This window comes from Salmo salar, chromosome 13, assembly GCF_965601325.2.
Source record: "Salmo salar chromosome 13, fSalSal1, whole genome shotgun sequence".
NCBI lineage: Eukaryota > Metazoa > Chordata > Actinopteri > Salmoniformes > Salmonidae > Salmo > Salmo salar.
Window position 1 is genome coordinate 47,055,687 of NC_138303.1, and position 26,347 is coordinate 47,082,033.

The 26,347-nt window shown below is 43.9% G+C and overlaps 1 protein-coding gene across 5 annotated transcripts in view; it reads left to right on the forward strand.

Annotated features, from left to right (window-relative positions):
- tns2a (tensin 2a) overlaps positions 1-26,347 on the forward strand; it is a 55,376-nt gene that overhangs the window by 15,743 nt on the left and 13,286 nt on the right. For all 5 annotated transcript variants that reach the window (XM_014135670.3, XM_014135669.3, XM_082960168.1 and 2 more), the window contains exons 4-19: positions 7,714-7,752; positions 8,025-8,066; positions 8,182-8,231; positions 8,692-8,875; positions 17,437-17,487; positions 17,598-17,720; positions 18,063-18,127; positions 18,374-18,457; positions 18,575-18,687; positions 19,022-19,082; positions 19,237-19,312; positions 19,472-19,601; positions 20,014-20,079; positions 20,223-20,339; positions 22,823-24,391; positions 24,528-24,690. In XM_014135670.3, the coding sequence (XP_013991145.1) occupies positions 7,714-7,752; positions 8,025-8,066; positions 8,182-8,231; positions 8,692-8,875; positions 17,437-17,487; positions 17,598-17,720; positions 18,063-18,127; positions 18,374-18,457; positions 18,575-18,687; positions 19,022-19,082; positions 19,237-19,312; positions 19,472-19,601; positions 20,014-20,079; positions 20,223-20,339; positions 22,823-24,391; positions 24,528-24,690 (2,933 nt within the window). The remainder of the gene's footprint in view (positions 1-7,713; positions 7,753-8,024; positions 8,067-8,181; positions 8,232-8,691; positions 8,876-17,436; positions 17,488-17,597; positions 17,721-18,062; positions 18,128-18,373; positions 18,458-18,574; positions 18,688-19,021; positions 19,083-19,236; positions 19,313-19,471; positions 19,602-20,013; positions 20,080-20,222; positions 20,340-22,822; positions 24,392-24,527; positions 24,691-26,347) is intronic.

Here is a 26,347-nt window from a genome sequence, read left to right on the forward strand (position 1 = left end):
GACCAACAGATGCATATCTGTATTCTCAGTCATGTGAAATCCATAGATTAGGACCTAATTAATTAATTTAATTCGACTGATTTCCTTATATGAACTGTAACTCAGTAAAATCTTTGAAATTGTTGCATGTTGCATTTATATTTTTGTTCAGTATATTTAGCCTCACAATTACATTTTTTACCATTTTCTTGGTAGTGTACAGTAGCTAGCTAAAAGAAGAATACAATTTGACCCATTCTATGAGACTTAGCTACAGAGAAAGTACATATCTAAAATTCCTAGGTCCCACTGGGCACAGACGTCAGTTTAACATCTAGTTTTGATTTATATTTGGTTGACTTGTCAGCTAATGTAAATTCAACATGAAAACAACAAAAAGGGTCACCATGTCAATGTCTTTAGGTTAAAAGTTGGGTGAAAATGGGATGGAATTCCCTTACGTTGATTACTTTTTTCAAATCCAATCAGTTTTATATGTTGATTCAGTCATCACATTGAATTATTTGGTTGAAATGACATGGAAACAATGTTAATTCAACCAGTTTTTGCCCAGTGGGGTCTCTCTAAATATGTAATGACTAAGTAAGATAATATTAGTTAGTACTTGCTGACATTAGCCTAATGTTGTTATCTAGCCCAGATAACTTACATGGCTAGCTAGCCACCACCACACGTAGTGACAATGACGTAGGCACAATAACAGCTATCATCATCGGGTGGTGGTTAGCCATGTAGCTAACTAGCTAAATTAGCTGCAAGGATAGCTAGCTAACTTAGCAGCCACCTCCATCATCATGGGTAAGCAAAGCTTGCATTGCATGATTACACTCTCCCCTCTCTTGTGCTTAAAGGAGAACTGGTCACTGAGATGTGGCCAGGGATTTTCCTCCTCGGCTTTAACACTGGGTCTGTCTGTGTCTGGATTGTCTCATCTCCTCAGTCTCCTCTGTCGCCATTGTTTTTCACACACACCTCTGATAAAAAAATATATTTTCCTCTGGGGACCCATGCAAAATCAGCTTGATTTGGCATGGGTCCCCAGATCCTCAAAAGTTCTAAAGCTGCACCATCGAGAGCATCCTGACCTGTAGCATCACCGCCTGGTATGGCAACTGCTCAGCATCTGACCGTAAGGCTCTACAGAGGGTAGTGCGTACGGCCCAGTACATCACTGGGGCCAAAGTTCCTGCCATCCAGGATCTATATACCAGGCGGTGTCAGAGGAAGGCCCAGAAAATTGTCAGAGACTCCAGTCACCCAGGTCAAAGACTGTTTTCTTTGCTATTGCACGGCAAGCGGTACCGGAGTACCAAGTCTAGGACCAAAAGGCTCCTTAACAGCTTCTACCTCCAAGCCATAAGACTCCTGAACAATTAATCAAATGGCCATCGGACTATTTACATTGACACCCCTCCCCCCTCCATTTGTTTTGTACACTGCTGTTAGTCGCTGTTTATTATCTATGCAGTCACTTCACCCCTACCTCCATGTACAAATTACCTCGACTAACCTGTACCCCCACAAATTGACTTGGTACCGGTACCCCCTGTATATAGTCTCGTTGTTGTTATTTTGTGTTACTTTTTATTTTTTACATGAGTTTATTTGGTAAATATTTTCTTAACTCTTTCTTGAACTGCACTGTTGGTTAAGGGCTTGTAAGTAAGCATTTCACAGAAAGGTCTACACTTGTATTCGGCACGTGACAAATAACGTTTGATTTGATTGGCCTGTTTTGGTGTGATGCGTGACTTTTGATTTGATTGGTCACTGACTAAACAACATGAGCAGTTTTATGGCTCCGCAAACTTTCCGTGCCATTATAATCTACTATTATGGATAGCCTACACAATTGTGCTCTGTAACAGATGGTTTTAAAAAGGTAGCAGAGTACAATACTTCAAAACATACTTACAGTGTAGGGTAAAAGTACAGTTATTGACTTTGAAAAATTCTAAAAAAGTAACTACTCGGAAAAGCAACTCAATTACAGTAACAAGAGTATTTGTAATTTGTTACTTCCACCTCTGAACAAGACCTTTGGCTGATCTTCACGTTAACCCTAAATGTCTGAGTAGGGTATGTAAAAACTCAGTTCCTCATTTAAGAGTTTAAGTCACGTAGTTTCTACCATGGATCTGGAGACATCCTAATTCACTAGCCATCTGTGAACCATCGTGCTCTCATTATGACTGAATTTACAACCTTTTACAGACAAGTGTTGTCATGAGCCTGGTGACAAACTGTCCCGTAAGTTACTTCACTGTCCTGTCAATGCTCCCTTGGGAAAAACCCCTGGTCTCTTCTTCCCAGAATAAAGCATTTCCTGGAAAGGAGGGGGACCAGAAAAAATAATTGTCTGTGTGCTTCTCCCTATGGCTTCTACTCTTGTACTTGTCTTGTGGAGTTGCGGTCAGTCATCCAACCACGAAGTCAACAACCTACAGCTGGCTCATCTCTTGTCTTTCATGAGCGATCCCACATCAAAAATACATCAATATGCCAAAACAGTGTTTTATTTCTGCTTGTTCTCTGTAGAGAGAACAGTTCCTCCTTATCTGTGAGCTGGAGTGGAACATATGGTCCACAGGGAGCGAAGGGGGACCAGGGGTAGGGGAGGGGGTCCAGGATTAAGGGTCAGGGAATGTTGCCCATGATGAGGCCCAATAAGGCAGGAAGAGACATTTCCGCTATTTCGGGAGGAATAGTAACCCCCCCCAGCTGGATATTGGTTGTAATTTACGGGAAATCAGTTGAAGGTGTGGGGGGGGGGGGCATCCTCTCTGCTCATCTTCTATTTCCTGTCAGACCCAAGCTCAGAATAACGGAAAAATCTTCCTGGTAATCATTACTAGGGATGTGTCACTGGTAAATAATCTTATTCAAATCCAGTTGTTATATATTTATCTCTTAGTTAGTTTATATAGAAATGTACAACAGGAAGTGTAGAATAGAAATAGAATGAATGTGTCTCATCATCATCATCGTTAGGGACTCTGAGTCACCACCCCATCACAGAGTCATGTTAATTGCCGGGGTAGATATCGTGGCTTGTTGTGAATGTGGGCAGACGAGTGAGTGAGTCAGTGTGATGCTGATCAGCGTTAAAACCGTAAGCGTGACAGTTGGCTTAGCAGGTCTGGGACTCTGCCAGACGACCTTTGGTCGAGGGGAAATAAGCCAGGCTAATTGGCCACTGTTTTGCTCTGTTCTGACTGCACAACGCTGAAGGCTGCATAGTCTCCCTATCATCCCAAGAATGTCTTTCCACTTTCTCCACTACAGGGCAGACCATGGTAATGTGTCTGGTGCCGTATTCAATAGTCATTACATCCAGGTTATTGCCATTTGTAGATACATACATGCATTGAACTGACTATACATTGTATAATGAGACTGTATAGTGAGTCATGACAGTCAGTTTGTTGCTGTGTACATGGGGCAATAACTCCTTGCCACAAAACATTTCTCTTAGAACGAGAGGAAGAGAAAGAGGCATCGCCATCTGAGGAATGTATCTGTTCAGATTTCAGCAATATTAGTGGGACAACAAAAGAGACTAGCTCTAGCTAGAATGTTCAGGACGAACCCATTTTAAACAACAGAGGGAACAGGGACAGAGGAAACCATTTAGACACGATATAAAAATGTTGGTTGGTTCACAGGGGATTTTTTCCAGTGTTGATCTCTCACAATCTCGCTTTGCTGATTTTTTTCGATTCTGTTTATTTACCACTGTTTATTTTTGTCCAGCATTGCTCTTTGAATACTTCTTGCACTTGGGAGGGGGGTGAGTAGGAGAGGAGGGGGGTTGTTGTGGTCACTGTTGACTCTGGCTCTATGACTGGGAGTCCCACACAGTAATTACAGATACCAAAGGGACATATTTGACCTCTGACCTATCTTTTCTGTATCCACCCTCAGCTGTTTGGTGAGAGAGATGGAGAGAAAGAGAGATGAGAAAAGAGGGGGGAAATGAAGGAAAAAGTAAAGAGAGGGAGAACTTAGAGGAAGTAAGAGAAGCGAGGAAGAGAGAACGGGAAAGGGGAGGAAAGAGGGAAAGAGAGAGGAAGAAAGAGAGAGGGAGACAAATATAATGGACAGAGTTTAAGCCAGATGGATAAAGAGATCATTCCCTACAGCAGTTTATCCCAGTCCTGGCATTCGAGACCCCCAACGTTAGCTAGTTTTCTTGCATGATTCACTTTCAGGGACTCTCAGAGACAGCACACCTTGCAATGATTAAGGGGCGTTAGCTCTGCTTACTCCTGCTCTTACTCCTCATGCCAGCGTAGTAAAAATTATTGAATGGGGGTTGGGGTGTTTGAATAATGAAACCTAGCGCAGAGATATACAGTCAGGTACCTCCACTGGGACTTGAACCTTTGACCTTAGTCACACCTCACTATATTCTATATCAGGAGGGTCTATGAGAATGGACAACTGCCTGAGGGACACTAACCAGCCCCATGCCTGTTGGGCACTATGACATCACCAGCCCTCTGAAAAGACAGTAAGACAAAGGACAAATACACTCAGTGTGCTCTTTCCATGACCTAGACTAGACAGGTGAATCCAGGTGAAAGCTATGATACCTTATTGATGTCACTTGTTAAATCCACTTCAATCAGTGTAGATGAAGGGGAGGAGACAGGTTAAAGGAGGATTTTTATACTTTGAGACAATTGAGACATGGATTGTGTATGTGTGCCATTCAGAGGGCAAGACAAAAAAAATGTAAGTCCCTTTGAACAGGGTATGGTAGTAGGTGACAGTGAGTGTGACAGGAACTGCAACACTGCTGTTTTTCACACTCAACAGCCAACCAACTTGACACAACTGTGGGAAACATTGGAGTCAACATGGGCTTTCGACACCATGTCCCGATTAATTGAGGCTGTTCTGAGGTGTTCCTAATGTTTGTACACTCAGTGTATTAATCATATTTACGAATGTGCATACCATGTCAGTGAAGTCATAGAAATACCATTTCTGTGTGTGATTCTCTCCCATGCTAATTGAAAGCTGAGAAGAACCAGATGGTTGGGGCTGGTGATTAGACAACCAGAAATTCCTGCCATGTGGGTTTCAATCACCACTCTATTAGACCACAGTCTGTTTTGATATGTCATGAGGTTTTGTGGTGACCCTGGAACAGGGTCACCACAGAGCTATGGCGGATACAAAGTGTACAAATCCAGTGAAGTTTCTATGGTTACACATACAGCCTTAGCATGCTCATTGTCAGTTTTCAAAAACTGTTTTCGAACTCTGTTTAGTGATGGGCTTGATGGAATAAAAGAGACTCTTGAGAGACTCAACTCTTGGACAAAACATGAATCGGACTTGACAGAGAAAGGCTGAATGAATTATCATTGGGGTGGGGCAGAATCAAAGTTGATGAAGTCCAATTGGCCCCAGTTCTGCTCACTAATGATATTGTTTACATGATGTTCGTATCCCCATTACTCCTCCCTGTCTCCTCCCCTGTTCTCCAGTCTATTTACCCTGTACTCTACTTACAGAAACACATTTTGGTGTCAGTGGACATGAAGCAGACCCCTTTGTTCTCTCATGCACCCTAGGATCTCCCCTATACCCACACACTCACTTACTCATACGTATAACATACCAGTAATGCTACCTCATTATCAGTTATCTCTCCCATAGCTAGTCTTGCATAGCACTGAAGAGATGCATTCACAGAGAGTGCATTAGCCATGGTCCCTGGCTTTAATGGATCAAGGACATTGGTTGGACCAGTGGCCCATCTAGAAGAGGCAGAGAGGGGTTAGCACCATGAGCCTTACCAGTTGGGCCTGTTTGGAGAGTGATATAGTGGGAGAGGTACATGGAGGGAGAGCAGGAGTGAGGGAGAGGGGAGGGGGAGAGCACTTGCAGGAAGCGCGTGCGTAAGTGTTGGCCCAGGAGATGGAATCTGGTGTGTTTGTTCTGGTGTAATGCGCCCCTGCTGCAGGCCCCATCGCTCGCTCTGAGAGGGGAGGGCAGCAGGCCGGGAGAAAGAGAGAGGGTGAATGCTGCTGGAGAGAGGGAAAGTTTGACAGAGAGTGAGAGGGGAAAAGAGAGGAGGGAGAGAGAACGCTGGATAGAGGGATTATTGGAGAAAGAAAACGTTAGCGAGAGTCAGTTTGGAAGAGAACGAGGGAAAGAGAGGATGTGGCCGGAGAGAATTGGTTAGAGGCAGAGGAGAGGGACAGTTGGACAGAAAGACAGTGGACAGTGTGCTGTCTGGTTCACCTTCTGGCCATCAATCAATCAATCAATCAATCAATCAATCAATCAATCAAATGTATTTATAAAGCCCTCTTTACATCAGCAGATGTCACAACGTGCTATACAGAAACCCAGCCTAAAACCCCAAACAGCAAGCAATGCAATGCCATGTTGTTCTTGTGTTAGCAGCAGTACCATAATACATCCTTTAAACATGGTCCTTGTTCTTGTTTTCATAATTATGTGGTCTCAGTTTCACAAGCGCAACTGGCAGTCAGGACACAAGATAAGATCTGCTATGATTCTTAAAGAACAAAAGTATTATCCGTCATGGGGACAAAGTGTTCCACTGCTTGACAGAATAAAGCAGTGGTGGTTCCATGAACTTTATTGTAATCAATCAGAAACAAGCTCTGTGATGTAGTCATGTGTCTCATTACAGCACATTGTCTGTTGACACCACCCTGCTTAGCCTATAGCTAAGGAGAGGTTTGAGGCCCACACATTTTCTTAGAAATGCACACAAGCACACTAGCTATATCTGGCTCACACACACTCAAACACAAACATACTCCCACCCAAGGGGTCTGTAACTTCCCTCTGTACACAATGAGATATACAAGCCTTTGCCCTTTCCTGTGGCCAAACAAACAGGCGTAACAGGGTTGGGGAGTGGAAATGCTAGGACATACTCTGGCCCACAGTGTGCTTGGCCATTACGTAAGCATGACTGTGGTCCTCAAGCCTACCTCAAATCTACCACTGCTGCTACAGTGCTTCCTTCCGCTTGCTCCGGAACATAGGTCTGGGTTCACGATCTGCAGACCATTGCACATGGGAAATTACATTGTGTGGGTGTGCATGCGTGCCTGAGTGCGTACGAGACAGCAAAGGCTGTAGTGTTGTCAAAGCAAATGTTTCTAATAAATGCTTTTAACCAGGCTATTAGTTGTACTTTGTAGTGCTTTGTGTTTACATGAATCAGTGTGAACATGACCAACATGACTATGTGCACATGCTCCCTGGTTACCAACTGTGCCATTGTGTGAGTGACACAAAATGGAGTGGGTTAGCAAGCAAAAGTATACAACCTCTGGTTTTTCTCAGACCGTCCCACCAAGCACCCCCAGAGAATGTTGGGACTTGCATACCATACTTCACTTGTCCTGGTATTTCTACTGTAATCATGTCTTCATGGGATGACAGGGCTCTCGTATCTGGCTTAGATGTGTTTTTCTCTCTTTCTTTATCTCTCCGTCTGTCTGAGGGAGCATTTCCTCTGGCCCATCTTCCCCGGCCTCGCCAGCCTCACCACTCCCTTCCCTCTTTCCTGGAGAAAAATACAAGAAGAAAAAAAAACAGACAGCGGAAAACGAGACTAAGCGGACAGCCTCAAAACGTGTAATGTGTATGTTTGACTGTCTGTTTTGGTTTCGATCATGTTTCTCGTTGGAAAAATGGTCTGTTGTTCTGTTTCAGGTGACCACAGCATGCATCCCAGCTCCCCCATCTGATCTGGTAAGTAGACCCCTCTGTCTCTCACTCTTTAAATAGTCCTTCATTCCTTCACTTTATGATATAAACAACAAGCTGTAACCATCCATAAATCTGCAGTGCTGTTGGAAAATGGCAGATGCCCCTCTTTTCCTTGGCTAGTAGAGTGGGCTTGGTTTGTTCTTGGATGAGAGTGTTGTCTAGAAGTCAGGTTGCTACAATAAGTAGTATAGGTGGGCCTTCAGGAAGGAAGCCTGTTTGTTGAATCACCATATATCTCCCCTTGTTGTCTACAGCAGCGCAGAGGGACAGCTCCATCCCGACACGTCCAACACCTGGTGAGAAGACTTTTCCAGACACACTTTTCTCACTTCCCCTCCACAAATGAATGTTCATGCTGTTCTTCTCATGAGTGTGAGAAATGGTTCTAATTTAATTTCTCTCTGTCTTCAGGGTTCCACAAAGTCTCTGACTTACACCAAACAGAGGACCACCCTCCCCAGGTAACACAGCTCCCTATGATAACCTCATTAAATTCATTATTTAACATGTCTCTCTCTCTGGAGGAGGAGAAGGAGGAAGAGGAGGATGATGAAAAGGGGAGGTACTGGATGATTAAGAGGAGGATTTCACACTGACTCCTATCTCCTCCTCTTCATTCTCTTCTTCTCTTTCCCAGTCTCTTCCTTTTTGTCACTCCTCCTTCATTCCCTCTTTTTATTCCTGTCATTCTACAACTTCTCTCATTATCCAACTACACTTCCTCCTGTTTTTCTCTCGACCCCATTTTCAAATCAGGCAACGCCACATGGGGTCGCGACCCCAAGTTTGGGAAATGCTGAATTAATGTAAGGGAGGCCTGCAAATGAAAGGTTTCAGTGTTTCTGTTTTAGAGGTCAATGGAGTAACACAACATCAATCTGTAGACCACTGCATAACCCCTTGCGATTTTCCTCTGGTCAGGAGTTTCAGTGTGGACCGTGTGATGGAAAGAGTCATGGAGGGCCACTATGACTTTGACCTTACCTACATCACCGAGAGGATCATCTCCGTGTTCTTCCCCCCTCTGCTGGACGAGCAGCGCTACCGTCTCAACCTCAAGGAGGTGACCGCCATGCTCAGGTCCAAGCACCAGGACAAGTTCCTGGTGAGTACATTATATCCTGCCGCTGTCGACATGGGCTGGGTTCAAATATCTACACTACTATCATACCACTCCAAATGAAGGATTGTGTTGGGCATGTATTATAAGTGGTAGGCTGGTATGGATTTTGGAACGTAGCCATACACTCAGTGATGCTTTCATATGTGCTTTCATAGTCACCCAGAAAAGCAACCAAGAAAAAGGTTAAAAAATAGCCCACATGAACATATGTAGCCTGAGAAACAAGGTTCATGAAATCGATAACTTACTAACATCAGATAACATTCATATACTGGCTATCTCAGAAAGTCATTTAGATAATTCCTTTGATGATACAGTGGCAGAAATACATGGTTGTAACATCCATAAAAGAGACAGGAATGCCAATGGGGGAGGTGTTGCTTTATGTATTCAGAATCATATTCCTGTAAAGAAGTGGTCACAAACCTTTTCTGAGCCGAGATCACTTTCTGAATCAAAATGGAGGCAGAATTATTATTTTTTTAACATGACTTAAAAGTCGTAAGCCTATGCAACATTAACCTATTAAAAACAGTGCTGTAGCAATGAGGTTTGTGCAGTAGGCTCAATACATTATCACTGCATATTGGTTATTCTTGAATGGCCCTACCATTGTTGTTCTTCTCGGACCATTTAAAAATGATATACTATCAGAATGTTAATACAGTGCATTCGGGAGGTATTCAGACCCCTTGACTTTTTCCACATTTTGTTACTTTACAGCCTTATTCTAAAATGGATGAAAATAAAAAAAATTCCACTCATCAATACCCAATACCCCATAATGGCAAAGCAAAAACAGGTTTTAGACATTTTTGCAAATGTACAGTTGAAGTCGGAAGTTTACATACACTTCGGTTGGAGTCATTAAAACACGTTTTTCAACCACTCCACAAATTTCTTGTTAACAAACTATAGTTCTGGCAAGTCGGTTAGGACATCTACTTTGTGCATGACACAAGTCATTTTTCCAACAATTGTTTACAGACAGATTATTTCACTGTATCACAATTCCAGTGGGTCAGAAGTTTACATACACTAAGTTGACTGTGCCTTTAAACAGCTTGGAAAATTCCTGAAAATGATGCCATGGCTTTAGAAGCTTCTGATAGGCTAATTGACATCATTTGAGTCAATTGGAGGTGTACCTGTGGATGTAGTTCAAGGCCTACCTTCAAGCTCAGTGCCTCTTTGCTTGACATCATGGGAAAATCTAAAGAAATCTGCCAAGACCTCAGAAAAAATTGTAGACCTCCATAAGTCTGGTTCATCCTTGGGAGCAATTTCCAAACGCCTGAAGGTACCACATTCATCTGTACAAACAATAGTACGCAAGTATAAACACCATGGGTCCACGCAGCTGTCTTACCACTCAGGAAGGAGACGTGTTCTGTCAACTAGAGATGAACATACTTTGGTGCGAAAAGTGCAAATCAATCCCAGAACAACAGCAAAGGACCTTGTGAAGATGCTGGAGGAAACAGGTACAAAAGTATCTATATCCACAGTAAAACGAGTCCTATATTGACATAACCTGAAGAAGGAAGAAGCCACTGCTCCAAAACCGCCATAAAAAAAGCCAGACTACGGTTTGCAACTGCACATGGGGACAAAGATTGTACTTTTTGGAGAAATGTCCTCTGGTCTGATGAAACATAAATAGAACTGTTTGGCCGTTGTACTTTTTGGATAAATGTCCTCTGGGATGATGAAACATAAATAGAACTGTTTGGCCATAACAATTTTCCATTGTTATGTTTGGAGGAAAAAGGGGGAGGCTTGCAAGCCGAAGAACACCATCCCAACCGTGATGCACGGGGGTGGCAGCATCATGCTGTGTGGGTTCTTTGCTGCAGGAGGGACTGGTACACTTCACAAAATAGATGGCATCATGAAGCAGGAAAATTATGTGGATATATTGACGCAACATCTCAAGACATCCGTCAGGAAGTTAATGCTTGGTCGCAAATGGGTCTTCCAAATGGACAATGACCCCAAGCATACTTCCAAAGTTCTGGAAAAATGGCTTAAGGACAACAAAGTCAAGGTATTGGAGTGGCCATCACAAGCCCTGACCTCAATCCTATAGAAAATTTGTTGGCAGAACTGAAAAAGTGTGTGCGAGCAAGAGGGTCTACAAACCTGACTCAGTTACACCAGCTCTGTCAGGAGGAATGGGCCAAAATTCACCCAACTTATTGTGGGAAGCTTGTGGAAGGCTACCTGAAATGTTCGACCCAAGTTAAACAATTTAAAGGCAATGCTACCAAATACTAATTGAGTGTATGTAAACTTCTGACCCACTGGGAATGTGATGAAAGAAATAAAAGCTGAAAGAAATAATTCTCTCTACTATTATTCAGACATTTCACATTCTTAAAATAAAGTGGTGATCCTAACTGACCTTAGACAGGGAATTCTTACTAGGATTAAATGTCAGGAATTGTGAAAAACTGAGTTTAAACGTATTTGGCTAAGGTGTATGTAAACTTCCGACTTCAACTGTTTATATAACAGAAACTTAAATAAATATTTACATAAGTATTCAGACCCTATACTCAGTACTTTATTGAAGCACCTTTGGCTGCGATTACAGACTTGAGTCTTCTTGGGTATGACGCTACAAGCTTGGCAAACCTGTATTTGGAGAGTTTCTCCCATTCTTCTCTGCAGATCCTCTCAAGCTCTGTCAGGTTGAATGGGGAGCGTCGCTGTACAGCTATTTTCAGGTCTCTCCAGAGATGTTCGATCGGGTTCAAGTCCGGGCTCTGGCAGGGTCACTCAAGGACATTCTGAGACTTGTCCCGAAGCCACCTCTGCGTTGTCTTGGCTGTGTGCTTAGGGTCGTTGTCCTGTTGGAAGGTGAACCGTCACCCCAGTCTGAGGTCCTGAGCACTCTGGAGCAGGTTTTCATCAAGGCTCTCTGTACTTTGCTCCGTTCATCTTTCCCTTTATCCTGATTAGTCTCCCATTCCCTGCCGCTGAAAAACATCCCCATAGCATGATGCTGCCACCACCATGCTTTATCGTAGGGATAGTGCCAGGTTTCCTCCAAACGTGACGCTTGGCATTCAGGACAAAGGGTACAATCTTGGTTTTATCAGACCAGAAAATCTTATTTCTCATGGTCAGAGAGTCCTTCAGGTGCCTTTTGGCAAATGGGCTGTCATGTGCATTTTACTGAGGAGTGGCCCTTCTCCCCCGATTGCTCAGTTTGGCTGGGCGGCCAGCTCTAGGAAGAGTCTTGGTGGTTCCAAACTTCTTCCATTTAAGAATGATGGAGGCCACTGTGTTCTTGGGGACCTGCAATGCTGCAGAAATGTTTTGGTACCCTTCCCTAGATCTGTGCCTCGACACAATCCTGTCTCTGAGCTTTACGGACAATTCTTACTACCTCATGGCTTGGTTTTTGCTCTGACATGCACTGTTTAACTGTGGGACCTCATATATACAGATGTGTGCCTTTCCAAATCATGTCCGATCAATTGAATTTACCACAGGTGGACTCCAATAAAGTTGTAGAAACATCTTAAGGATGATCAATGGAAACAGTATGCCATGAGCTCAGTTTTGAGTCTCATAGCAAAGGGTCTGAATGCTTATGTAAATAAGGTATTTCTGTTTGTTTTTTTAAATAAATTTGCTAAAATGTCTAAAAACCTGTTTTCACTTTGTCATTATGGGGTATTGTATCTAGATTGATGAGTGCACTGAATACTTCCCGAATGCACTGTATTTCAGACCAGTTTATTGTTAATTACCCATTCTGACACTGACTGTAACTCCTTGCTAAGAGTTTCAGTGAGCTCACTAGGTGTAGGTGCTGATGTGTAGAGTGTGCAATCGTCAACATACATAGTAATTTTAGCTGGTGGCTTATCATTATTGATGGATGACAATTGTTTTTCCACCTCTTCCACACAAACTTGACCAAATTCAAAACAGCAATTCTTCTCTTTCAATATTGTATATTCAATACACACAGAGATGGGCAGTATTTCTGTTACTTTTTCGTGTTTGTCATCTGTATTTCACTGGCCTAAACTACAGTCCAATGTATTTTCAAAATACCAAATACTTTTCAACAGACCCGATACAAAATTATTTAGGGCGAAAATAAATTGAAATAACTTTCCTTTTTACATTTACATTGCATTTTAGTAATTTAGCACGGGGCTCTAACAGTTTTCACAGATAGTTTCTAACAGGTGAATGTTTGTCAACAATTTGCAAGAATAATTGTGCAAAAACTCAAAGTGCTGCATCTGGATTCACCTCCTTATACACATCAGACCAACATCTTCGACAAACGTTCTGAGAAAACATTTTGTATGATCTCTTATGAATAACTTTAGGCCCTGCTTTGGTACTTTGGCTTTCCTTGTTATTGCCACAATCTTATGATCACTACAGCCAATGGGAACTGATATTGCTTTGGAGCAAAGTACTGCAGCATTAGTGAAGATATGATCAATACAAGAGGATGTCACAGATCCAACACTATTGGAATACACTAGTTGGCTGAGTGATAACATGGTTCATGTTACAGGCATTAGCCACAGTAAGAAGCTTCCTCTTGAGAGGACAACTAGATGATAACCAGTCAATGTTCAGGTCACCCAGAAAATACATTTCTCTGTTAGCATCAGAGACCTTGTCTAACATCACACACATATTCTCCTAGAGAGAGAGAGAGAGACTCATGCACCAATTCATGTTGTTACTCGTATGACCAGAGAATGTTAAATACTCCTCGATGTTAGATAGACACAAGCCATTAATAACAACGCAAGTCTATCGATACATTAACTCACTCATAAAAACAGCAGCTCTTTGATGTATTCATTGACAGCCTCTCTCTTGTCATGGTTTAAAAAAAAAATGTATCGCACACGGTAGTCGACTATCAACTTCGCTGTGAGTTCATGGAAGCTGCAGACACAGTGATCTGAGCTATCTGATTGGCCAGCGGTAGGCCTATAGGTGCACTTGATTTGCTGTCTTTGCCTGCTGGGTAGGGGGAGTTTGTACATTCAGACACATCGAATGGTTCAAAATGGGAGCACTTCGACTACCCGGAGTGCAGGGCAGCTGAATCAAGTGCAGCTACCACCAAATAGCGCAAAACAAATAGATAAATAGGAATGCAAGGCTTTATCGTTGGCCTTTTTACATAAATATTTGCAGATCGACTGGTTGGCGAGTGGATAGAGAGGATCTCATGTCAAATGCTTTTGAAGTATATATGGCTACAGATTCACCCACCTCACCTAAAGCCTATCCTTGTGGGAAGTCGCTATAGACCACTGAGTCCTAATAGTCAGTTTTTGGATTACGTGTAAAATGAGAGATATATTTTCTGACCTAAATATTGACTGGTTTTCATCAAGCTGTTCAATCAAGAAGAAGCTTCAAACTGTAACCAGCGCCTGCAATCTGGTTCAGGTTGTCAGTCAACCTATCAGGGTATTTACAAACAGCACAGGAACGAAATCATCCACGTGTATTGATCATATCTTTACTAATGCTGTAGCCTCTTCGCTCCGAGAGACCTGTAACGTTACACATTGATCTCCTGTCGCTGAAGGCTAAATTCCGTACCCCGAAAACATATTTACCAGCCTTCTGGTTTATTATTTCCGTCACCGAAAGCAAATCTGGAATGCCTTACCAGTTGTTTCGGACTATACAATGTGGGAAAATAAACGTTTAAATAAAACTTTTACAGAGTTAGCCGAATTCACACCATATCTCCCTAAAGGTGCGCTGCCATCTTGGATCACGCGGTAATCTCGCTTGGCAACCATTACGGAAATTGGGGACTAGGGAATGAGCTTCGGGAAAAAAAATGTTACGTCTGTTTTTAAACATTGTATAGCCCGAAACGACTGGTAAGGCATTCCGGATAATAGATTTGCCTTTGGTGACGGAAAAAGTTAATCGGAAATAGGTAAACTAGAGGGCTGGTAAATATGTTTTTTGAGGTATGGGATGCTGTGATGGGAGATATGTGTAGTGTACAGTTCTCCCAGAGTGAAGAGGCTACAAGCAGTATCCACACCCATTGGCTGTAGTGATCATAATATAGTGGCCATATCAACAACAACAAAAAAGGGTCTAAAATAGTGTATAAGAGATCATACAAAAGGTTTCTAGTGATTCCTATGTTGAAGATTTAAAAAATATTTGCTGGTCTGTTTTGTGTAATGAGGAGCAACCAGACGCCGCACTTGACACATTTATGAAATTGTTCCTTCCAGTTACTGATAAGCATGCACCCATTAAGAAACGGACTGTTCAAACAGCTAAATCCCTGTGGATTGGTGAGGTATTCAAAAACTGTATGGTTGAGAGGGAAGAGGCAAAAGGAAATGGCAAGTAAGTCTGGCAGCTCAGCCGATTGGTAAACCTATTGTAAATTGAGAAATCATGTGACTTAACTAAACAAAAAGAAGAAGAAACTGTACTACAAAACAAAGATACATGATAAAAAGGATGATAGAAAAAAAAACTTTGGAGTACCTTAAATTACATTTTGGGCAAAAAGGCAAACTCGGCTCCATCCACTGAATATCACAAAACCTTCTGATACTGCCAACAACTTTAATTACTTTTTAATTGGCAAGATTAGAACACTTAAGCATGACATGCCAACAAAAAACTCTGAACATTCATATCCAAGCATAACTGACCAAATAATGAAAGACAAGCAATGTAATTTTGAATTCTGTAGTGAGTGTGGAAAAGGTGAAAAAATTATTGCTGTCTATCAATAATGACAAACCACCTGGTACTGACGATGGAAAATTACTGAGGATAGTAGCGGACTATATCTCCACTCCTATTTGCAATCTCTTCAATCTAAGTCTACAGGAAATTGTGTGCTCTCAGGCCTGGAGGGAAGCAAAAGTCATTCCACTACCCAAGAATAGCAAAGCACCCTTTACTGAATCAAACACCCGACCAATCAGCCTGCTACCGACTCTTAGTGAACTTTCGGAAAAAATGGTGTTTGACCAGATACAATGCTATTTCACAGTAAACAAATTAACAACAGACTTCCAGCATGCTTATAGGGAAGGGCACTCAACATGTACAGCACTGACATAAATGACTGATGATTGGTGGAAAGAAATTGATAATAAGAAGATTGTGGGAGCTGTTTTGTTCGACTTCAGTGCAGCTTTTGACATTATCAATCATAATCTGATGCTGAAAATACATGTGTTATGGCTTTACATCCTCTGCCATATCTTGGACCAGTCTAATAGAACACAGAGGGTTTTCTTTAATGGAATCCTTTCTAACGTAAACCAGGTAGAGTGTGGTATACCTCAAGGCAGCTGTCTTGGTCCTTTACTGTTTTCTAGCCTTGAGTAAAGCCTGTGTGTCAACTGTATGCATGCTGATGACTCAACGTTATACACATCAGCTACCACAGCAAGTGAAATCACTGCAACCCTTAACAAAGAGCTGCAGTCAGTTTTAGAACAAGTGGCTGGTAATAAGTTAGTCCTAAATATATCAAAAACTAAAAGCATTGTATTTGGGACAAATCACTCGCTAAACCGTAAACCTCATCTAAATACTGTTATTAAAAATGTGGCAATTGACACGTTGAGGAGACTAAACTGCTTGGTTTAACCCTATACTGTAAACTGACATGGTCAAAACATGTTGATGCAACGGTTGCTAAAATGGGGAGAGGTTTGTCAGTGATAAAGCGCTGCTTTGCTTTCTTGGCATCACAATCAACCAAACAAGTCCTACTGGCCCTAGTTTTATCCTACCTGGACTACTGCCCAGTTATATGGTCAAGTGCTGTAAAGAAGGACATAGGCTAATTACAGTTGGCCCAGAACAGAGCAGCACAACTGGCCCTTAAATGTACACGGAGGGCTAATATCATGAACATGCATGTCAATCTCTCCTGGCTCAAAGTAGAGGAGAGATTGACTGCATCACTTCTTGTCTTCGTGAGAGGTATTGACGTATTGAAAGCACCGAACTGTCTGTTCAAACAGCTAACACAGCTCAGACACCCATACATACCCCACAAGACATGCCAACAGGGTTCTCTTCACAGTCCAGAACTGAGGCTGGGAAACGCACAGTGCTACATAGAGCCATGACTACATCAGGTAACTCAAGCTAGCAGTAAATTCAGATAAATAAAACAGATAAAACAACACCTCACGGCACAACACAGCCTGTGAAGAGATACACAAACACACACACACACACAAATTTTAATATTGAATTGTTGTAATATTGTACATTTTATATTGTGGATGTGTAATGGTGGAGCAGTGTAAACTTGTATAGTGCACAATGTCTTGTGTGATGTATTGTTTTATTTATGTTGTAGACTATTGTTTTGTTGTGATGTGTTGTTTTGTTCCTGTTTGGACCCCATGAAGAGTAGCGGATGCTTGGCAGCAGCTAATGGGGATCTTAATAAAATATTAAATACTAATATGTGCTTTTATATGTGTAGCTTGAGTACACACATCATTAATCTCGAATATGAATTTTGCTTTCAGCTCTTCAATCTCTCTGAACGACGCCATGACATCACCCGAATGAATCCAAAGGTGTAACATTTTTTATTTTCTGTATCAATTCTGTATCAGTTCCACTTTCTGTGACTTATTATATTAACATACTTTTTCCATCTTCCTCACTATTTTCCCATGACATCCAGGTCCATGACTTCGGCTGGCCTGACCTCCATGCCCCTCCCCTGGACAAGATCTGTGCCATGTGTAAGGCCATGGAGACCTGGCTGACCTCCGACCCTCAGCATGTGGTAGTCTTGCACTGCAAGGTCAGGGTTCGGCCTGCTTTTGACTGGGTTTTAAACGGCTGTTTTGTTGTTTTAGGGGCTTTTAAAGAAAACACAAAAAAACAGAATGCTGGGTTTACCCAGATGACTTGCATTCAATTTACAGAAGCTCTTTGATATATTTAAGGGCAATATGTAATCTCATCTTTGTATCTTTTCACTGTGAAGTGTTGAAATCGCTGTGAAGTTGGTGGTCAGAATGTTCTTATAAAGGGTAGTGACGTCCGTACCTTTACAACAGTAATAATCAGTTTAATGCCTCAAGCCTTAGGCTAAAAACAGTTGGTACTTTATGTCCTGATGGCACGGATCTTCCTCTTCCAGGGCAACAAGGGCAAGACAGGAGTGATTATTGCAGCCTACATGCACTACAGCAAGATCTCTGCAGGGTAAGTGTCCTGTCCTGCATCCAAAGCCACAGTTTCCATGCTGAGCATGGTTTAAGGCTGTAGTAATGGAAACTGGTTTGTTCTTTGGCTCAAGCCTGCTGCATTCATGTACTTCTGGCTCTTAGAGAGCCTGGTCTTAAGCCCATAATGGGAATGTTATGTAAATGTTGTATAATTCTCGCTATGAAGTATGTATTCTTCTTGTGCATTGTGTCGGTTTAATTCTGTGTTTCTGTGTTTGAGAAGGGCAGACCAGGCCCTTAGCACACTGGCCATGAGGAAGTTCTGTGAGGATAAAGTCTCGTCCTCCCTCCAACCGTCCCAAAACAGGTAAGGACTATCTACAGACATTTTGTCTGTATCACTAACCAACAAGCAAGCCCCATCTTTTTATTTGTTGTCTTAAGTGATGTAGGCTTACTAACCCCCCACCCCCCTCTCTCTCAGGTATATCTACTACTTTGGGGGGCTCCTCTCTGGGGCGATCAAGATGAACAGCAACCCACTGTTCCTCCACCAGGTCCTCATCCCCACACTCCCTAACTTCCAGGGCGAAGGAGGTGAGGCCATGCGAGGGGCACTACGCATTTGTTCACCCTGACTGACATCCTCAGATAAGACCACTCATTCCCCTACCTCAGGGAGCTGAGTCGGTTTTGAGTCTATGTTTACAGTAGACTGTGGTGTGTGTGCGTGTCTATGAGTGCATGTCTCTGCACAAGGCTCTGAGATATGGCCCTGTGAATGACAGCAGTGTTTTCACATGGTCAAGTTCACCCTCCACCCACACACTGGCCTGTTTATCTTTAATCGTATGACAAAGGACAGGGGGAGAGACAGTTAGCACAGTCCACTGTGTAACGCTGAACACCGCCTCTCTTTATCGTTGCCCAGGTTACTTTCCCTTCCTGAAGATCTACCAGTCCATGCAGCTGGTCTACACCTCAGGGATATAGTGAGTCTGCATCACTTTATGTCCTACAGTATTGTTAACCAACACAACTGACAGAAAAGCCATAGCTCTAACATACTGGACAGGATGTGCCTTTACTTTTCCTTGTCTGTGTGCGCCTATCTGTTTGTATTCATATGTTGTGTGTTGTCCACAGTGACTTGCAGGGTTCCGGGGGCCGAAGACTGTGTGTGACCATTGAGCCTGCATTGCTGCTGAAGGGAGACATCATGGTAAGTCTGAGTCAGACAGACAGTCTGACAGATTATTCCACTGTTTCTCAAGTTAAGTCACTGCCTTGCCAATGTCTGTTCAGAAAGTAGATTGATTCTCCTCTCCTCCATCTCATCTGTTGTTCTGCTCCCTTCCCACATCTCTGTCTCCCCTTGCAGGTGAAGTGTTACCACAGACGGGCCCAGAGTGCAGAGAGGGACACAGTGTTCAGACTGCAGTTCCACACCTGCACCATCCACGGGGCACAGCTGTGGTTCGGCAAGGGGGAGCTGGATGAGGCCTGTACTGGTATGGAGGGGGAGGGTCTGGGGAGAGGGCAGGGAAAGGCTCTTCTTGAGACAACTATGGAAAGGGTTTATTATCAATACAAGGCCTTCTTGGCAGTAACGGTTAAGCCAGTGTGGAACAATAAAACTTGTTGGTTCATTGTGGTGGTTAAGAGAAGTGGAAATTACTATATAGAACCGATGTGTCAAAATGAATCCCTCAAGGTTAATTACTTAATTGTATAATGAACACACTAATTTCCTAATTCCCGTTTTTACTTTCTGTTAAATTACTTCCAGCTGAAAAGTTGTGTCCTGTATTGTAAAAGCACCAGGGGATTATGTGGAAGTAATTAGCCCAATTGAACCAACCAAGCCACTCTAAAGGAAAACATTAAAACGCACCCGATAGATGTGGTCATTTCTTTTCTCAGATGAACGATTTCCCTCGGACGCAACTGTAGAGTTTGTCTTTTCCTCTGGACCAGAGAAGATCAAAGGTTTGTTCTTACTATGTGTCTCGTCTTCAGCTCTATCATTTCAGGAGAATTTACAATGTAACAGTACCGGTGAACACAATAGCAGTTTGTATTAGTGTGTTTGTGCTTAATCATATGTCTAATCATGTGCACTATCCCCTCAGGGCGAGAGTACCAGAGGAATGACCCTGCTGTCACAGTGGACTACAACACAGCTGACCCAGTGGTGCGCTGGGACTCCTATGAAAACTTCAACCAGCGCTACCAGGACAGCCTAGAAGGTACAGAAAGCCTCCCTGAATTTCTGGTGGGCTCTATCTCAATCATACAGCTTAAAGTAACTGCCCAGTGAAAATGCCACTTTTAAAAGTTAATATTTGATTAACTCATATCCAAATAATGTTGTTGACTCGTCCTATACACTTCAAAAACCCTGCCTCAAACTTGTATCTCAAGCCAGAGAGGGATAACTAGGCCCAACATCTGTCTTTCACCACCAATTTTTTTGCACACCGAGCGAAAGGTCAATGAGTGTTAAATTTGGTCAAAAAATGATTTAACTTCTATGGGCTAGGTCCCACCTGCGGGACACAGCCAGTGAAATATCAGGGCGGCAAATTCAAAAACAACAAAATGTCATAATTCAACTTTCTCAAACATACAACTATTTTACACCATTTAAAAAATACACTTCTCCTTGATGTAACCACATTGTCCGATTTCAAAAAGGCTTTACAGCAAAAGCAAAACATTAGATTATGTTAGGAGAGTACATAGACAAAAATAATCACACAGCCATTTTCCAAGCAAGGACATGTGTCAATAAAACCCAAAACACAGCTAAATGAAGCACTAACCTTTGACGATCTTCATCAGATGACACTCCTAGGACATCATGTTACACAATACATGTATGTTTTGTTCGATAAAGTTCATATTTATATCCAAAAACAGCATTTTACATTGGCGCGTGATGTTCAGAAAATGTATTCCCACCAAAACGTCCGGTGAATGTGCACATCAATTTACAAAAATACTCATCATAAACGTTGACAAAATATATAACAATTATTTAAAGAATTATAGATGGACTACCCCTGGATGCAACCGCTGTGTCAGATTTTAAAATAGCTTTACGGAGAAAGCACATTTTTCAATATTCTGAGTACATAGCTCGCCATCACAGCAAGCTATACAGACACCCACCAAGTTTGGGGTCACCTAAACTCAGAATTAGTATTATAAATATTCTCTTACCTTTGCTGATCTTCGTCAGAATGCACTCCCAGGACTGCTACTTCCACAAGAAATGTTGTTTTTGTTCCAAATAATCCATATTTATGTAAAAATACCTCCGTTTTGTTCATGCGTACAGATCACTTATCCAAAGGCATAACACGCGAGCGCGGAACGAGAGACGAAAAGTCAAAATGTTCCATTACCGTACTTAGAAGCATGTCAAACGCTGTTTAAAATCAATCTTTATGGTATTTTTAATGTAGAATTGTGATAATATTCCAACCGGACAATAGCATATTCATTCAAGAAGAAAAAGAAGGAACGGCGTGCTCGCGTGACCGCGCATATCCAATCCCTTTGTTGCCAGGCAGACCACTCAGTAACTGAGCTCCTATACTCTGCCCAGTGACAGGAAGATGCTCAAACCACTTTCTGAAGGCTTTAGACAGCCAATGGAAGCCTTAGGAAGTGCAACATCACCCCACAGACACTGTAGCTTCGATAGAGAATCAAAAGAAGAACTACAATTCTCAGACTTTCCACTTCCTGCTTGAATTTTTCTCAGGTTTTTGCCTGCCATATGAGTTCTGTTATACTCACAGACACCATTCAAACAGTTTTAGAAACTTCAGAGTGTTTTTTTTATCCAAATCTACTAATAATATGCATATTCTAGTTTCTGGGCCAGTGTAGTAACCTGTTTAAATTGGGTACGTTTTTCATCCGGCCGTGAAAATACTGCCCCCTAGCCCAGACAGGTTATTAATGGCTTATTTGCTACGTGAGGTTTATTTGATTGAAATGAAGTTTTGTAATGCTTAGGTAGTTATGAGTGTACTGATATAAGTAGGGCACGTGACAACTTTAATAAAAAAATTACTTTATATCAGAGTTGTGCTTGTTAATGGATCCTTGGGATGTCCCAATCCCTAAACCCTAACCTTAACTGGTACCTTAACCATTTAAAACGTCTACTTCATACCAAGGATCCCGGATAGCAAGGACTGTGGTGGTTGGTCACACATGTATCTGCCCTCTCATTGGCTAGAATGGTGCTAACTTAACATTGCCTCCTCCTGACTGCCTTCCATTTTTTAAGACATTTATTTTTATTGTTAGAGCGGCCAATGGAGTATCTATCTGTATAATATAATGGAACAGACCGTTTAAAAAATGCTTGCTATTTCCTCATAGAACATGATGCCATCTCCCTGAGGAGGATGAGTTGGCCAATCAGTGGTCTAGAGGATGAGCTGGCCAATCAGCGGCTACTTGTGTGAATATTTTTTATGACTGGGATACGGCCACACCATTTTGTTGTTGGGGTACACCCACCATTCCAACACAGCTGATCTTTAAGATACTTCATTTAAACAATTTGGAAATAAAACTATTTCACTCATATTGTAAATAATTATAGGTCATATTTCATAGAAATATGGAAACACTGGGCAATTACTTTATGGCTATACTGTCGATACTGTACTCTGAAGGTACAGTATGTTAAATCTCTACTCTCTCTCAGACATAGCCCACACCAGGGGTCCAGTGGATGGCAGTCTGTACGCCCAGATAAAGAAACGTCGTTCAGGCCCAGGTTCAGGCTCCCTGACCTCCACCAATGGGAGTCCAGCAGGCACCAGTGAGGAGAGGTCGAGTCAGAACCAGCTCCTCTCCCCTAGCTCTGACTCTCTCAATCACTCCGGCCTCTCTGGCCACACTAGCCACTCCGGCCACTCTTCCCACTCTACAGCCCACCCAGAGCGTCCAGAAGAGCCCAGAAGGCCCCCGCCCCCCACTCGGCAGGAGAGGGAGGAGCTGGAGCGCCTGCTGGGGGGCATCGAGGGGGAGCGAGACGACCGGGACAGGGAGAGGGAGACTGCCATCCTGGATGACGGGGACTCGTCCTCTCCCTCTGAGCGTACAGGTACCCTGAGGCTGGGCCGCTCCTGTTCCTGCCGGGTGGGCTACCGCTCCCAGCACTGTGCCGAGCCCGGTTGTGACCAACTCCACCTCATGCCCAACAGCTACTGCCTGGACAGAGCCCCGGGCACCAATGGACATCCTGGGGCACCACCCTCAGCTAACCCTGCCACCGTCCCCTCACACATGGACCTGTGCCAGCACTACAGTCCCCACCCTCACCCTCATCAGGCCCTGCCTCCCCCTGACCTGGTGTGGGACCGCCAGCAGGGCCCGCCACACTACCTGCACCGCTCCTGCTCTGAGGGACCCTCTCATCACCCCTCTCTGTGCCCCTATCCATCCCAGGAGCTGACCCCTCACCCCCACTCCCACCCACACACCCTTCCTCCCGGCCGCCTGCTCTGTAGAAGTGATGACTATGGTCCGTACCATCACCCTCCCTCACACACCCATCACCACCCTCACCACACCAAGTCCTCCGGCCCCTACCACGACATGCTGCTGCTGGACGGTCTGCCGCCCCCTGGCTGCCCCTGCCGGGACTGCCTCATCAGGAGGGAGGACTCAGCCTTCCGCGGCCTGCGGCTGGAGCGTGGAGAGAGCTTCCACTGGGACAGAGAGGCAGAGCTGCAGCATCGTGAAGCAGGGCTGAGGAGGGGGAGGGAGTCTGAGCTGCCCAGAGGGGTAGAGATGCACTGGGAGAGGGAGGCAGTGGGACTGAGAAGAGGCAGGGAGATGTCACTGCATTGGGACAGGGAGGCAGAGCTCCAATGGGAGAGGGAGAGAGAGGCAGATTATTGGCACAGGAGGGCCACAGTGTCTTCCTATGGGCCCCAGGGACACGAGCTCCCTGCCTTCACTTTTGACCCCCTGCCGTCAGGCCACCCTGCGTACCCAGAGCCGTCTCGCTCCCACGCCCACTCCCACCTGGATCTGAAGTACAGCAGCAGCAGCAGTGGCTACCAGACCCCCCACCAGGCCTACCCCTGCTCCCCCTACCAGCCTTCCCCCTCTGAAAGCAGGGGCTATGCCTCAGGCTACCAGTCTGAGTCTACCTCCCCTCTGCCCCCTCCCTCCACCCTGTCAGGCCCCTGCAGCCACACCACAGGGCCAACAGACCACCACCCTGGAGCCCACCCTCAGCAGTACCTCTCCAACAGCCAGACAGGTGAGACAACCTCGACTGACAACATTTTATAAAATCATTTCATGAAATTACATTTAAACCAATGTAGGAAATAATTTGTCAATTGTCAGTTCGGTGTCACATAAAAGAATTCCCTCTTTTCTCTGTCTTCCATAAGATGGAAGGGGGATGAGTGAGAATGTGGGTTGGAGAGACCACATCTCCCAGGGTTCCTTCAAGAGGATGCATCGAGATGCCCATGTCCCGTGTTCCACGCCTTCTGACCGCTCTGGGCCACCCACTCCTGTTCATACCAGCAGCCCTCTGCGCACACAAGAAAGGTATTATCTTTTTTTTAACATCTGCATGTCACATATCAGTCGTGTGTGTCGATTGAAGACATGCTCCAGAACTTTGGCAACTACTAAGTATTTTTTTTACTTCCCACTTTGGGCTGGATGTGTCAATGTGCAGTTCATACATGCATAATCTATAATTACTGTCTTACCTCAATTAGCCACGAAATCCCTAATTTGAAAGCAACTGTTTTTGTCAAAGCTCTGCTGCCCCATTTTCCCTACATTTTCCCCCACGTGGGCCAGCCCCCTAGCAATTCGAGTTCTAGCCAATGAGCTTCAGCCCCTCGCCATTTGAGTGAGCAATGACGTGGTGCACATATCTGCACATATGTGACGTAGTAGCAATTTTCGGGGACAACTTTTGGCTTATAAGCGCTACTTTCAGAACTACTGGTTAAATGAACTCAGCAAAAAAAGAAACGTCCTCTCACTGTCAACTGTGTTTATTTACAGCAAACTTAACATGTGTAAATATTTGTATGAACATTACAAGATTGAACAACTGAGACATAAACTGAACAAGTTCCACAGACATGTGACTAACAGAAATTGAATAATGTGTCCCTAAACAAAAGGGGGGGTCAAAATCAAAAGCAACAGTCAGTATCTGGTGTGGCCACCAGCTGCATTAAGTACTGCAGTGCATCTCCTCCTCATGGACTGCACCAGATTTGACAGTTCTTGCTGTGAGATGTTACCCCACTCTTCCACCAAGGCACCTGCAAGTTCCCGGACATTTCTGGGGGGAAATCGCCCTAGCCCTCACCCTCCAATCCAACAGGTCCCAGACGTGCTCAATGGGTTTGAGATCCGTGCTCTCTGCTGGCCATGGCAGAACACTGACATTCCTGTCTTCCAGGAAATCACGAACAGAACGAGCAGTATGGCTGGTGGAATTGTCATGTTAGGATGAGCCTGCAGGAAGGGTGCCACATGAGGGAGGAGGATGTCTTCCCTGTAAAGCACAGCGTTGAGATCGCCTGCAATAACAACAAGCTCAGTTCGATGATGCTGTAACACACCGCCCCAGACCATGACGGACCCTCCACCTCCAAATCGATCCCGCTCCAGAGTACAGGCCTCGGTGTAACGCTCATTCCTTTGACGATAAACGCGAATCCGACCATCACCCCTGGTGAGACAAAACAGTGACTCGTCAGTGAAGAGCACTTTTTGCCAGTCCTGTCTGGTCCAGCGACAGTGGGTTTGTGCCCATAGGTGACGTTGTTGCCGGTGATGTCTGGTGAGGACCTGCCTTACAACAGGCCTACAAGCACTCAGTCCTGCTTCTCTCAGCGTATTGTGGACAGTCTGAGCACTGATGGAGGGATTGTGCGTTCCTGGTGTAACTCGGGCAGTTGTTGTTGCCATCCTGTACCTGTCCCGCAGGGGTGATGTTCAGATGTACCGATCCTGTGCAGGTGTTGTTAAACATGGTCTGCCACTGCGAGAACAATCAGCTGTCCGTCCTGTCTCCCTGTAGCGCTGTCTTAGGAGTCTCACAGTACAGATATTGCAATTTATTGCACTGGCTACATCTGCAGTCCTCATGCCTCCTTACATCATGCCTAAGGCACATTCACACAGATGAGCAGGGAACCTGGGCATCTTACTTTTGGTGTTTTTCAGAGTCAGTAGA